At 45.2% G+C, this 14,340-nt stretch overlaps 2 protein-coding genes across 6 annotated transcripts; one reads left to right on the top strand and one right to left on the bottom strand.

Moving 5' to 3' along the window:
- The first annotated feature begins 107 nt into the window (after positions 1-107).
- Positions 108-7,638, top strand: LOC119322061 (isovaleryl-CoA dehydrogenase, mitochondrial). Of its 5 annotated transcripts, XR_005155391.1 has the most exons (17): positions 108-337; positions 481-564; positions 682-739; positions 1,811-1,935; positions 2,039-2,083; positions 2,191-2,239; positions 2,313-2,422; positions 2,770-2,846; positions 3,042-3,092; positions 3,166-3,230; positions 3,473-3,627; positions 3,739-3,779; positions 3,850-3,904; positions 4,045-4,101; positions 4,401-4,597; positions 6,244-6,728; positions 6,897-7,638. XR_005155391.1 is itself a non-coding variant. In XM_037595565.1 (15 exons), exons 1-15 carry the CDS (start codon positions 230-232, stop codon positions 4,545-4,547), a joined length of 1,227 nt encoding a protein of 408 aa, XP_037451462.1. In that variant the 5' UTR covers positions 111-229; the 3' UTR covers positions 4,548-4,726. The 5 variants fall into 5 exon arrangements, 1 of the variants encoding a protein (XP_037451462.1); XR_005155392.1 differs by lacking the exon at positions 6,244-6,728; XR_005155387.1 differs by having other exon boundaries at positions 6,244-7,638.
- Positions 4,893-7,114, bottom strand: LOC119350200 (probable serine/threonine-protein kinase PBL25). Its single transcript, XM_037618145.1, has 5 exons — positions 6,961-7,114; positions 6,528-6,721; positions 6,237-6,426; positions 5,527-5,918; positions 4,893-5,400 (listed from the first exon to the last, which is right to left on the bottom strand). Exons 1-5 carry the CDS (start codon positions 7,112-7,114, stop codon positions 4,987-4,989), a joined length of 1,344 nt encoding a protein of 447 aa, XP_037474042.1. The 3' UTR covers positions 4,893-4,986.
- Positions 7,639-14,340: the final 6,702 nt, after the last annotated feature.

Here is a 14,340-nt window from a genome sequence, read left to right as displayed (position 1 = left end):
TCCTGCTGGGATCAAATGGAGCGATGTGCACTGATCGTCTGGGCTCGCAAATCCAAACACGCCACTCCTCCTCGTCCCCGTAGAAAAGGACACGCGTAGCCGTGAGGCAGAGGCAGCAGCCGCGGCACTCGAGCAAGCCAGCCACGCTAGTAGTACTATTACTCTGCTCCAGTCATCCATCGTCTCCCTTCCCGGCGAGCGAGCGAGCGAGCGGACGGTCGCCGCCGCGATGCAGCGCCGGCTGCCGGCACTCCTCCGCCGCGCGGCGGGCGCGGGGCCCGCGCGCCGGTGGCTCTCCGCCGCCTCCTCCCTCCTCTTCGACGACACCCAGGAGCAGGTAATTAATCAGCTGACTAATCAGCCCCGCCGCGCCGCGAGACCCTCGAATCCGCCGTCCCGCCGCCGCGGAGAGGGACCGGCTGGCCCTGCGATTCGCGCCCTCGCTCACCGCGGCTGGCATAATTTTTCTTCCTATTGCAGTTCAAGGAGAGCGTGCACCGGTTCGCGCAGGAGCACATCGCGCCGCACGCCGCCGCCATCGACGCCTCCAACCACTTCCCCAAGGTGAGGAGGGCGGCTGCGGTCCCTCGTACCGCTGACTGATTCTCCGTTCGAGTTCCGTGTCTGTTAGTAGTAGTACTAATTAAGTTAGCTCTGTGCTTGGGGCGGGCGTACGGGCAGGAGGTGAATCTGTGGAAGCTCATGGGGGACTTCAACCTGCACGGCCTCACCTCCCCAGGTAAAATTCCTCTATATTATAAGACCATTTCGGTCTTAGAAGACACAAGCAGAACACAGGGTACTACTAGTAAATACTACCCCCTCCGTTTCACTATTATAAGATGTTTTGCATATTTCAATACGGAGTACGGACTGAAACTAGTGAACAAATGCATTAAAATGCATCCGATTCAGAAAAAGGTTAAAATATCTTATAATAGTGAAGAGAGGGCCTCGGTTCACAAACATAAGATGTTCTACTCCCTCCGACCCATGGGAGTAACTTTTTTCTGAATCGGATATATATAGAAACGTTTTAGTGTGTCTGTCCACTCATTTCAGTCCGTATGTAATCCGTATTAAAATATCCAAAACATCTTATATATTTGTGAACGGAGGGAGTATTAGTAATGTTTTTACCCTGGGCCATGTCTGAATATTGAATCTGATCCCCAATGCGTTAGTACCCCTTTGCTTGTGCCGCAATTGGTAGGAACTAGTCAAATACTACTCCCTCTGTCCAGGTGCATTAGGCACCTAACGAAATCCAGAAATTCCTATAATGTAAGGCACTACAATTAGCTAGCGCGGTGTGGAGTAATTAATTTTATGAGTCCAACCCGGATAACAAGGAACATACGGCCAGTCATTGCAAATGGCCACTGCATGCAAGTCCCAACACATAATTGCTGGACGTGCATGCAAACGGCCACACACCATGGTTGGATGCCCAAGTGCATCTCCCCACTAAATACACATATAAAGCCGCGTTAATTAATTTTGACTAGTCCAATCCATACGTGCCTAGATCGCGCTGCACCTTCTTAGGTGCCCTATGCACCTGGACGGAGGGAGTACTACTTAGTACTTACACAATGTTCAAGTCCTCAGTAAAGTGAAAGCGCTAGGTGGGACCTCAGGGTGGGTTAAGGGAATAGATTAATTAAGACGGATGACGGATGGTCATCTTAGTTAAAGCGTTAGTGGAGTGCATTAACATAATTGCCTTTTTCAACACTGCCTGGCTCTGTATTGTCTAATGTTAGTGGAGGGAATAGATTAAGTAACACGGGGTTGTCATGTTCCATAGAGGAGTACGGAGGGCTCGGGCTCGGTTACATGTACCACTGCATCGCCATGGAGGAGATCAGCAGGGCGTCCGGGTCGGTCGGCCTTTCCTACGGCGCACACTCAAATCTGTGCATCAACCAGTTGGTACTACTCTACTTTGTTTATAGTATGTTACTTAGTCATTAGTACATTGATTAAATTACCCCCTGAATAACATAACTGTAATATTTGTGGTATTTGTATGTAGGTCCGTCATGGCAGCCCTGCCCAAAAGGAAAAATATTTGCCAAAGGTTCCTTCCCATATATCAACATTGTTTCAGTCAGACTCAGCCACCAGGAGTGGCATATTTGCAATGATAATGGATTGTGACAATGTGGTTTTCCTTTTTCTCTGAAGCTAATCAGCGGGGAGCATATTGGGGCATTGGCAATGAGTGAACCAAACTGTAAGTATCATTTGAATACTGTACTGTTCAGTTCCACCTATGCACAGGATTTCACATTAGTTCCTACTTTCAGCTGGCTCTGATGTTGTCAGTATGAAGTGCAAAGCTGAGAAAGTAGATGGCGGCTATGTCATTAACGGGAATAAGATGTGGTGCACAAATGGTCCGTCTGCTCAGACACTGGTAAGCTTCTGAGGCCCTTGTACATTCACCCCCCATATTATCTGCGGCCGTGCTTGGTTCACCACTTATTAATTTTTGAGGAATGGTTCACCACTGTTGTTGGCTGTGTTGGTTTTTGTTTCTTTGGTGTTTCCATGTGTTTCCTTTAGGTTCTGTCGATTTTCCCAATGAGTGCGTGTACACTTTCTGAACAGTTTAGTATATTTCATATTTACACCTTTCACCCGGTTGTCAGAATTTTGAGCACTGAATCTGTTGGAGCCTTGCTACAAAATAAGTTATACTAGTTGTTATCATCCTATGTGGCTATTATAAGTCTGCTAGTTCACTGAAACTGAGATTTACAGGTTGTTTACGCGAAAACAGATATAACTGCTGGATCGAAAGGAATAACTGCTTTCATAATTGAGAAGGGAATGCCAGGGTAATTAACCACTTCATTATCTTCCCTTATGCTCTATTGCGCATGAATGCATATCTTTCTAGAATTTTGTGAAATGTATGTATAGATGGTCTTTGATTACTAGATTGAGGCTTGGATGTATAAAGTTCAGGATAAAACATTAATAGTTCTTGCTGAAACTACAAAAATGTTTACATGCCAGTATTATCATTACAGGTTCAGTACTGCCCAGAAGTTGGACAAACTTGGCATGCGAGGAAGTGATACGTAAGATGTTCCTATTTAAGCAGGGTCATTAAATGGTTTATAGGTTCTTACTGAACAGATATCTCATTAACAGATGTGAGCTTGTCTTTGAGAATTGCTTTGTGCCTCAAGAGAATGTTCTTGGTGAAGAAGGGAAAGGTATCATCTCCTGACAGTCTTGAATTCTATTCTATACTTCTGTTGCTATTCTGAGATCTTCACTTGGTTGTTGGCAGTCAGTTCCCTATGCCAATGTAAACAAGGAAAACTGTGATTTTTGTCTTTTGGATTTTACCCTCATATCCTTCTAAAAGACTTACTAAACTTCTAACTGGAAATGAAAATGACTTCCTGAACCGAAATTCTCATCATGAATATTCTCGATACGTTTCTTGTTGCAGGTGTTTATGTCATGATGTCTGGTCTTGATCTGGAAAGACTTGTATTAGCTGGGGGCCCTATTGGGCTCATGCAGGCATGCCTTGATGTTATTCTTCCTTATGTTCGACAAAGGGAGCAATTCGGCCGTCCGATTGGTGAATTTCAGTTCTTACAGGTATAGCCATGCAGCCCATTGTATCGTGTTCCCCTGTTTCTAGGTGCAACGTCTTGTTAGGATCTTAGTGGGCATCTGGCGTTAATCATAACTAGTGATCTTCCAATGCAGGGGAAAATGGCAGATATGTACACCTCCTTGCAATCATCAAGGTAGGGATACCAACCCAAGACTTCTACTGTGAAGTTTAAATAGCTTCTTACTGGAGTTTTCTTTGTCCAGATCATTTGTATACTCAGTTGCTAGGGACTGTGATAATGGCAAAGTTGACCGTAAGGTACATTACAAAGCACCAACATGTCTCTGTTCTTTTCGAGTCACATTGTTGCATCACATGGCTACATTCATGTGTTCTACTGTTCAAGACAAAATAAAACAACTGACTTCATCTTGATCTAATATAATATTTGCAACCAGGATTGTGCAGGAGTGATCCTCTTTGCTGCTGAAAGGGCAACACAAGTTGCACTTGAGGTCAGAACCCTCTCCTCAGTTCATGAGAATTTTGATTGCATGTGTTGTTCTACATGATTTCTTTGGAATGCAATCAAATATCCTGGAATTCTGCTCTTATTTTTCCCCTTTACTGGACATATAAGATATAAATGTTTGACCTCTCAAATTTTGCAATTATTTGATCCTAGATCTCCTACTTTATCTTCCTTGGACAAAGTTCTTACTAACTTTAGTATTTGTAACTGCTTTGAGCTTGGTGAGTTGCAGTCAGTTCTTTTCTGGTCCACTAATTGATCTTAAAACTACCCTTATGGCAGGCAATCCAGTGTCTTGGTGGCAATGGATACATAAATGAGTACCCAACTGGCCGTCTCCTGAGGGATGCAAAACTGTTCGAGATTGGGGCGGGTACTAGTGAGATCAGAAGAATGATAATTGGCCGTGAGCTGTTTAAAGAGGACTGAGATTATTCTTCTGGAAGCCAGCTTGTCAGTGCATGTTCTAACTTGAGGAGGTGAGCAGGATTTAGACCATTAGTCAACTGTCCCTGATGTTCAATGCTTGATGATGTTCTATCCAATCCTTCTCATACTTTTGTATATGTCCAACATTCTTGCAAATAAAGCTCAATCTTTTACTTGTATCTGGTTCTAGTCAGTATCTATAAGTTTGTTGCTATGATATACTGCGACTTGACACATAATCGCATTTGGCTCATAATTCACTATACAACCTTTTGGATTCAGTATGAACTACAATGCCTAGAGACTGAGCCCTGCCACCTTTATGAGACAAGAATACCATTTACACTTTCTAGTTTCTATATGACAATTCAGGCACAAATTTGGAAAGCTACTAGTCAAGGGAGCCTAAAATACTTTACACATGGATTTCATGGGCTTTTTACACCCTGTTGGCTTCAGTAGGATCTGTAATGCACTGGGAATCAGTTGTCTTTCCTTGAGTTTGAGCTTTCTGTTTTTGCCTCATGGCGCCCCACTCGATGGCCTCAGCAACAACTCTTTGACGATCGAATGTGCTCTTATCTTGCTGAGTTCCATTAGATAATGGGGGATCTTCAGCCTGTTTCTTTTGGGGCGCGCTACTAGGTTTTTCTTCACAGCCAGCGGGCACTTCTGCAAGGAATCCCAATGCAACAACAGCGTCACTCATGTATGGCCGCACAGAGTCTTCCTCATGTAGGCACATTGCTGCCACAGCCACAGCCTGGTTCAAGTCTTTTTCTGGGTATTCACCTCTAAGAAGAGGGTCTACTAACTCATGGTACCTTCTCCTATCTCTGATAATGGGCATTGCCTGTTGATCAAACATGAATTTAGCTCAACTATCTGAAAGAAATCTTGTCGCAAGCATCTTTTTGAAATAATTCCTAACTAAGCATTCTGTATGGGGAAGAAGCATATAGGAACAAAAGGTGCATACCCAGTTAACCAAGATTTGATCACTTGCTGGTTTAGATGAATCGACAGCTTTTCGTCCTGTGATCAACTCAAGTAGGAATATCCCAAAACTGTACACATCAGTCTTGATAGTTAGCTGGCCTGTTTTTATATATTCTGGAGCACAGTACCCATATGTGCCCATCACTCGAGTTGAGACGTGTGTCTTCTCCCCAACAGGCCCAAGCTTTGCGAGCCCGAAGTCTGAGAGTTTAGGGTTGTATTCCTCATCAAGAAGGATGTTGGGGGACTTGAGATCCCGGTAGATGACCGGCGGGTTAGCCTTCTCATGGAGGTATTCGAGACCCTTAGCGGTTCCGTGGACTATCTTCATCCTTCTATGCCAACTTAGTGGTATTTGATCAGTAGTGTTATCTGCGACAACAACAGTTCAACTTATAAGTTTTTTATGCATCTAGTAATCAAATGTGCTAACGGTGACAGCACTTGAAAGTGATGCTATACTGTTGCCTCAATATATTTCACATGTCCGCAAAAAAAGAGAGAATATATTTCACATGTTTTTTAAGTTGAAAATGACGCATCAATGTTAATTCATGATCAATAAGAATCTAGATTTTTTTTTGTTTTTTTGCGAAATATGAGAATCTAGATTTTCGTTCTAGTATAATTTGGATGTTAAGTTTAGCACTGAAACTTGAACGTATTACTGAAGAAAAGACTAGCGCTTACCAAGCAGGTGATCTGCAAGTGAACCTAAGGCCATGTACTCGTACACCAGTAGCCGCTGATCTCCGTCTGCGCAATAGCCTACCAAGCTGACCAGGTTTGGATGGTGCAAGAGGCTGAGCATCAAGACTTCAACCAGGAACTCACGGTTGCCTTGAAATCCATTCAGGTCTAGTTGTTTGACAGCTACAATCTGATCATGCATCAAAAAGATAATTGAAACAATGAGCAGATTGTTACAAGTCAGTAGGGCTATCTGAAGAATGTTTGTCATTGGGTTGTTCCTATATATACCTGGCCATTTTCAAGCTGTCCCTTGTAGACCCTGCCAAAGCCCCCCTCTCCCAGAAGGTAGTCGGAGCGGAAGTTCTTGGTGGCTGTCGCTAACTCACGGTATGTGAATGCTTTTGCATTTTTGGCCATGCTAGACCTTTCGGCAGGTTCACCGTTTGCTCTTGTTTCGGATGATTGCCCATGTTTTGGAGCCTCTGCAAGGTGAGTTTTCAGTATTTGTTAGAGAGAACTCCATTTTGTGCTTATTTGAAGGATCTTAGTTTTGCTCTCGACAAAATTCAAACAGTCTGCTGCAATAGTCTGGGGTCCATATTTAAATACCATTGTGGCCCATCATGCATTATTACCAGAATTCAACATGCATTACAGGGACAAGCATGGCAACAAGATGGATTTGACAAATGGTACAAAACGAATCCTCCGTGGTCCTTACCAGATTCCATGAGGGGTGCTCCAGATCGCGTCGAGACGGTGGCATTTGCGACGGCGGAGGTGGCGACCTCCCCTGACCCCGTCTTCCTCGGCGACGTCTTCTTCTCAGGCCTGAAGCATGAAAAGCATTTCACGGTCCGAATTCCCCAACGCATGTGCCTCTCAACCAAACCTCCTCCTTGTGCCCACCACGAGATCTCCAACCCCTCTGCTCTTTACAATCCAGAAGACTCTTTGCACATGCAATGGCAGCATGGACGAGGAGTTCTCCTCCCTTGCTGCAAGATCCTGGTCACAGATTGCCATCGCACTCATCTTGCAAGAAGAATGCGATCCCTGTGGAGGGGATGTGATCAGGTAGGAGGAGCATTGTCACCGTGCCTTTTGTGGAGGTCAATGTGCTCAGCCAAGAATAGGATCTCTCTCGGTTTTAGGCCACAGTTGAGCTCTAAAATTAGAACGCCTGCCCCTCTGAAGATCAGCATCCTCTGGAATGCACTGGATGTAAACGCCTTCCATCATTCCCTGAATTTTCTCATTTGTTGGCCCCATGGTTGGTATTCCACAAGGGGAAATGGCCTGCTCACTGTTTGTGTCCCTGTTGTTGGAATAGTGGAAAGAAAAAGGGCACCCTATGTCATATGCCACTTCAATTATGTCGCTTCTAGCAGATGCTTCATTGAGTCTGTTGTGACGTGTTGAAATATATTGTCCGTCTCTATTTTACAGGTTAGGGTTCTGAAAAAACTACCGGTTTTTAATTTTTCTCAGATAACTACCAAATGGATGGTCGGCTTTTCCAAAAAAACCCAAATCACCAAGTGCTTATCAATTGATCGTGATTATGGCAGGTCAGGCCCACACCTAAACGAAGCATTAGTTTGACCGTTAACTGACATGTGGGGCCCACATGCCACATGTCTCCTCTCTGCCTTCCTTCTTCTTCTCCACTCTTCCTGCTCGTCAAGAACACCATAGAACCGCCATGGCTGCCGACCACATTGCTAGCCCACGCCTTCGTCCTGTGCCACGTCCGACCACCGCCCTATGCCACTTCAAGCCCCCCTCCACTACTGCTGCTGGTAGGAGCTCACCGGAGCTCCTAGTGACAAGGTGGAGACGAGGAGGCATACCAGAGGCCGGTGACCCTGCCGCGCGCGCCGCTTGGAGTCTCCACCGTGCGCCATGGGGCTCCGGCACGGGTCACCGCGCGCCATCGGGACCGGCTGGGAGTCGTCGCCCGCCATGGGGCTCCACTCGGGTCACCGCGCCGTCGCCCGCCATTGGGACCATCGGGGGTCGCTAGGGCTCGCCCCCCAGCATGGGGAGCCGGCGTAGAGAAGCGGCCATTGGCACGGCGGCGTGCAGCACGGATCGGCGGCGTGCGTAGAGAGGCAGGAAGAGAAGGAGGTGAAGCGGAGGAGCGGCCAGGGTTGAGCCCCGGTGATCGCCGGCGGGCGGCTCGTGTTGGGGAACGTTGCATGGAAAACAAAAAATTTCTACGAACACGCAAGATCTATCCATGGAGATGCATAGCTACGAGAGGGGGAGATGATCTATATACCCTTGTAGATCGCTAAGCGGAAGCATTTATCACGCGGTTGATGTAGTCGTACTCTTCGTGATTCGACCACGATTCAACTGATCTAGTGCCAAACAGACGACACCTTTGAGTTTAACACATGTGCGGCTCGATGACGTCTCCTCCTTGATCCAGCAAGCGGGAGAGGAGAAGTAGATGGGATCACAACTAACGCGACGACATGGTGGTGATGGTGGTGGTGGAGCACCGACAGCACTTCGCTAAGCATTGCCAGGACGAGGCCGTGGAACTATGGAGTAACGAGAAAGAGAGGGGCGCCAAGAGCTTGGTGTGTCCTCTTGAGGCGCCCCTCCCCTTTATATACAGGTGGAGGGGCATGAGAAACAACCCCTCCTAGGGCGCAGCTAAGAGGGAGAGGACTTGGACTCCAAGTCCAATCCTATTCCTACTAGGACTCCTTCCTTCTTGCCTTCCTTAGCCACATGGGCTTTTGAGGATTTGGTGCGCCTAGCCCAATAAGGCCAGAGCGCCTCCCTGCAGTCCATGCTAGCACTTGGGTTGTGGTGGACCCACTTGTAGACTTCCGGACCCCTTTGGAACCCTCTGGAAGCTTCTCTGTACAATACCGAAAAAACTGCACCTTTTTTCGGAACCCAAAATATGACTTCCCGTATATAAATCTTTACCTCTCGACCATTCAAAGACTCCCCGTGACGTCTGGGATCTCATCAGGAACTCCGAACAACATTTGGTACTACTTTAACGTCAACGAACGTTAAGCGTGAGACCCTGCGGGTTCAGGAATTATGTAGTCATGACCGAGACACCTCTTCGGTCAATAACCGATAGCGGGACCTGGATGCCCATATTGATTTCTACATATTCCACAAAGATCTTTTATCGGTTGAACCTTTATGACGACATACGCAATTTTCTTTGTCTGTTGGTATGTTACTTGCCCGAGATTTGATCGTCGGTATCTCTATACCTAGTTCAATATCGTTATTGACAAGTCTCTTTACTCGTTTCGTAATACATCATATTGCAACTAACTCCTCAGTCTAGTGGTTAAGTTGAATTTTGCAATAGAGAAAAAAGCTAATCTTACAAAAGACTGTCAATAGTTCTCGGAAGAATTGGTCTAAGAAATTAGATGATGCACTCTTGGCTTATAGAACAGCTTATAAAAATCCTATGGGTATGAATTCATATAAAATGGTTTATGGAAAAGCTTGTCATTTGCCTCTGAGTTAGAACACAAAGCATATTGGGAAATTAAAGAACTCAATTATAATTTCAAACTTGCTGGTGAAAAGAGGCTATTTGATATTAGCTCATTAGATGAATGAGGAACCTAGGCTTTGCAGTTATTCAAAGAAAAAGTTAAAAGATGGTATGACAAAAGAATCCAAAAGCGTGAGTTCAAAGTTGGAGAATATGTTCTTTTGTACAACTCTCGTTTCAGATTCTTTGCAACAAAACTCCTCTCCAAATGGGAAGGACCCGATGTCATCGAGGAGATCTATCGATCTGGAGCTATCAAAATAAATAATGCTGAAGGTACTAACCCAAAGGTTGTCAATGGGCAACGAATCAAACACTATATCTCAGGTACGCCCGTTAATGTTGAAAGCAATATCATCCAAACTTTGACACCGTAAGAACACATAAAAGAAACCTTCCGGAACACCCCAGAATCATGAAAACAGGGAACTACATGATACGATAAGTAAACGGACTCCAAAAAATCCGCAAAAATATTTTTTGTCAGTTTAGGAATATTTAAAAAATTAGAAAAATAAGAAACTTTCAGGAAAGTGACCCTGGTGGGCACGATACACCAAGGCGCGCCTGGCTATCAGGCGTGCCCCGGTGGGTTGTGCCCACCTCGGGTACTTTTCGGACCCCGTCTTTCTTTTGTTCTGCTTGTTCTCCAAGATAAAAAAATCTTTATATACCTCCGGAACCTGTTAACCTCTGTATCGTGGAGAAATCTCCCGTTTTCTTTTCTTGTTGTTTTCTGTCAGATCCAATCCATCATGGCCGCTTCAAGCTCCTCTAAGGACAAGTTTTTCAACAACGTCATCAACCCATATCTGCGGGAGGTGATGCAGCACCCTCAAGCTATCCAGATGCGGGGTGGGGTGTTGCACATCTGCGATGTGCAAGGACCCAAGGTGACTGGATCCGTGGAGGCCAGACTTGAAGCTATGGAGCAGGACATCTTTAGGTGCAAGGGGATGGTGGAACATGGACTCAATGCCAATCACCTCATGATTGCGAACTACACCCGTGATCTCAAGGTGGATGGCAAGTCCATAAAAGACATAGTCTTCTCCCTCAACGAGCAAATGGACTTCCTTCATAGCCAGATTTAGGACCTTCAAAGCCAAGTCTTTGAATATGAGGCAAGGTTTAAAGGTATGAGTTTGGCTGGCAGTTGTAGGATCCGAGAGACTCACTCTTCCTCTTATGATGGTGAGCCTCTTCCATGGAAACCCGAGGACAAGAAGCCTTGTACTTCATTACCACCATCTCATTCTTCACCATCAAAAGAAAACTGAGTATCGGGTATGGACACTCCCCTTGGCTTTCGCCAAGCTTGGGGGAGTTTTCTTAGTTTGATCTATGGTTCTTTTGCTTTTAGATGAATAAAAGTTTAGTTCAATCCTTTCTTTTTGAGAGTTTGCTTAATGATCAATCCCTGTAATCGTGTGCAACATATATAATAAAGTTTAGTTTGAGTTTTGCTTTCCTTACTTTCTTGTTTCAATAAAAAGAAAGAAAATAAATGAAAAAGATCATATGCTAACCTTATGGTAACTGATGACATTACACAAGGAAAAGTACAAGTAGAAATTTTTATTGTAGATTGACAAACATAGCATTGGTCAATGATGAAACTTATAAAAGAATTAATAAGTGAAGAGAAGATTTACATACAAATACACTATCCTCGAAATCTTTTGTGATTGTGAGCATCCATCCAAATATTATATGCCAAAATTGTTGACGTTGGACAAGGAAGACAACATAATGATTTATGTTTCACTACTGGAATCAGCTTCTTTGCCGTCCGCCATGGTAGACGGCAAAGGCATGGATCGCAGACGGCAAAAGCCTTTGCCGTCAGCCAGCGGATGGCAAACCGTCTGGCTGAACACGTGCCAGCAAAGACCTTCTTTGTCGTCCGCTTCGTAGAAACCGACGGCAAAGGATTGTGCTGTCAGCCATCCGAGGCCAGAAGACGGCAATGACGACGGACGTCAGCGGTGTGAGGTGAGAGCCGTTAGGGGTTAACGGCGACCTCTTTGTCGTCCGCTAATGGACAGTAAAGAGCTTAGCTAGGGCAGCACTGGGATGCTGCCATGTGGCTAGCTATGCCGTCGGCCAGCAGACGACATAGATGGCCCTGTTTGCCAGACCTATGTAGTCACTTTGCCGTCCGCTTGCAGACGGCAAACTGACCAAATAGGCAGCCAGTGTTGCCAGTTTGCATAGGTGACTGCCACGTGTCCTCACTATAAAAAATATACACTTCCATGATGATACGTGTTTGTCACAGTAGGTCGCGTTTTTTTCATGCATGTACATCCATGATGATTTTATGACAAAATCAAGATAGTCATACATGTGCTGTCGTAGAAGTGTTTCATGACATTATCAAAATTATCATCACGGAAGTGTCCACTTCCATGACGATAAATCGCGCGTCACAGAAGTGCTTTCGTCAAGGGTGACCGACAGGTGGCATCCACCATAACGGAACGCCGTTAAGCTATCGGGTCGGGTTTTGGATCCGATAACCCGTTAATAGCCCCGACCAATGGGGATTTTCCACGTGTAAAATCATCATTGGCTGAAGGAAACATGTGTCGGCTCATCGCTTGGACAGATGTCATCCACTCATTGGAGCGAAGGCGTCTATGATACGTCGACACGTGGCACAGCCCAACAAAGGCCCATTCCTATGAAAAGGCCGGCCCGTTTGACTTGGTCAAAAGGTGGCGGGCCGGCCCATGGAAAGCCTGTTAACGGCATGTTCGCATATAGCCCATTTACAACCCGCTAACCCAAGGCCCGTTACGCCCTATCCGAATTAGGCCCAGTGGCGTCATCTGGGCCATCCAATATGATTCCAGCCCATTTTCACTTTTTGCGCATGTATGGCCCATGATGTCTTTCGGCCCATATGAGGCCCTATGTAACTCTTGGCCTATTAACGGCCCGTGGTGAAACTGACCCGTAATAAACAGTGTATCACTTTACACCCATTAATGGCCCGTGGTGAAACTGGCCCGTAATGAACAGTGTATCACTTTATACCCATTAACGGCCCGTTATTCCGTTGGGCCATTTTCAGACCATGTTATCTTTTGGCCTTCTCAGAGCCCATTTATTCTTGGGCTTATTTCTAGCATTCGTTTACTTCGGTCCATTACTGTCATTTTCTGCTTGTGGACCAAATTCAGCCCGTGGTTACAGTTGGCCCGTTTGTGGTCCATTAATACGTTGGACCATTTTCATAGCGTCATCAAATACGGCCTATTAATGATGGCCTGTTATGGTCGGCCCATGAACGGACGATTCCAACTCTAGCCCGTTTACGGCCATAATGCGGTCTGTTTGGCCCATGTTTGGCCAATAGATCATATGGCCCGTATAAGGCCCATTGATGATACGACCCGCAGAAGGCCCATTGTTTCTACGACCCGTAGGAGGCCCATTGTTTCTACGGCCCTTAGAAGGCCCACTGTTTCTACGGCCAGTAGGAGGCCTAGTGTCACTACAGTAAATATTAGCCCATGGTTATTGTGGCCTACTTTTAAAAAATAGGTTATTGCAGCCACTAGCAAACTGCGGAAAAAGAACTGCAATGACTACAAGCAAACAAATAAACAAGACAACAAGGAAATAAATAAGCAAGCAACTAATGCTAGGCTATCACGACTATTACACATATTACATCCACTGGGCATCAAAGTTCGCCACCAGTGCAAATATAGGGAACAAATCAGCATATCATATACACTGGTTGTCAAAGTTGGCGACCAGCGCAAATAAACGCCACGACAAAACAAATCCAGAACTGAAACCACTTCAAAAGATCTCAAGAAACAAAATCGTGGGTACCCATAATGCTGGCAAGATGCTTAGCAAGCTTATTAACTTTCTCTTGTTTGGCGCTTAAATCCTCCAGCGCTTGCTGTTGCACCAGAAAATATGCATCTGAATTCTGCAGGGACTTCCTCAGTCCTTCAGCTTCCTGTCGCAGCACATCTGATCGATGTATTTCAACTTGAAGTTGAGACTCAAGAAGATGAACTAATTCAGGCAGCGAGTTCAAAGAGCTTGTGCCAGCAGTAGCGGCCAGTAACTCAAACACTACATCAAGACAGGGCTTTTGGGTTCCCTCACTGTCGTCAAGATAGTTTTTATCAGCTTTCTTGGAGACCAACAGGGATGTCTCACTATCTTGAATCTTATCTGCATTACTTCCTTTACCATTGGATAACGCGGTACTGTTCTCCAATATTTTGTCCGCATTCTAAAAGAGAAACAAGAAGACACATCACATGTTTATCATGTTGTATATGAAACTCATTTTGGTAAATGAGTTCAGCAGTAAAGTGGACAGGGTAACAGCATGAAAAAAACATATATCTATGTACCATGGTCACTTTATGGTCTATATCATTCTTGTTTTGTTGCCAAATCAAGATAGAGACACAGTTCAAATAATATTTGTTCAAGACAAAGCAGAATAGACAGAATATAAGTGTGGGTAACTATAGAGCAATAACAACACTTGTAATGTGCATGACATGAGAACATAAC

This window comes from Triticum dicoccoides, chromosome 1B, assembly GCF_002162155.2.
Source record: "Triticum dicoccoides isolate Atlit2015 ecotype Zavitan chromosome 1B, WEW_v2.0, whole genome shotgun sequence".
Classification (NCBI taxonomy): Eukaryota; Viridiplantae; Streptophyta; class Magnoliopsida; order Poales; family Poaceae; genus Triticum; species Triticum dicoccoides.
Note: the sequence above shows the minus strand (reverse complement) of the source record. Positions and strands in the feature narration are given on the sequence as shown.

What these genes read in the sequence shown, in the direction of transcription:
- LOC119350200 (XM_037618145.1), bottom strand. Translation starts at nt 7,114, where the DNA reads ATGCGTTGGGGAATTCGGACCGTGAAATGCTTTTCATGCTTCAGGCCT. An exon ending in AGCACCCCTCATGGAATCTG is followed by an intron (nt 6,722 to 6,960) that starts GTAAGGACCACG and finishes CTCACCTTGCAG; the next exon opens with AGGCTCCAAAACATGGGCAA. An exon ending in ACTTGCAGATCACCTGCTTG is followed by an intron (nt 5,919 to 6,236) that starts GTAAGCGCTAGT and finishes TTGTTGTCGCAG; the next exon opens with ATAACACTACTGATCAAATA.
- LOC119322061 (XM_037595565.1), top strand. Translation starts at nt 230, where the DNA reads ATGCAGCGCCGGCTGCCGGCACTCCTCCGCCGCGCGGCGGGCGCGGGG. An exon ending in GGCATGCGAGGAAGTGATAC is followed by an intron (nt 3,093 to 3,165) that starts GTAAGATGTTCC and finishes TCTCATTAACAG; the next exon opens with ATGTGAGCTTGTCTTTGAGA. An exon ending in CAACACAAGTTGCACTTGAG is followed by an intron (nt 4,102 to 4,400) that starts GTCAGAACCCTC and finishes CCCTTATGGCAG; the next exon opens with GCAATCCAGTGTCTTGGTGG.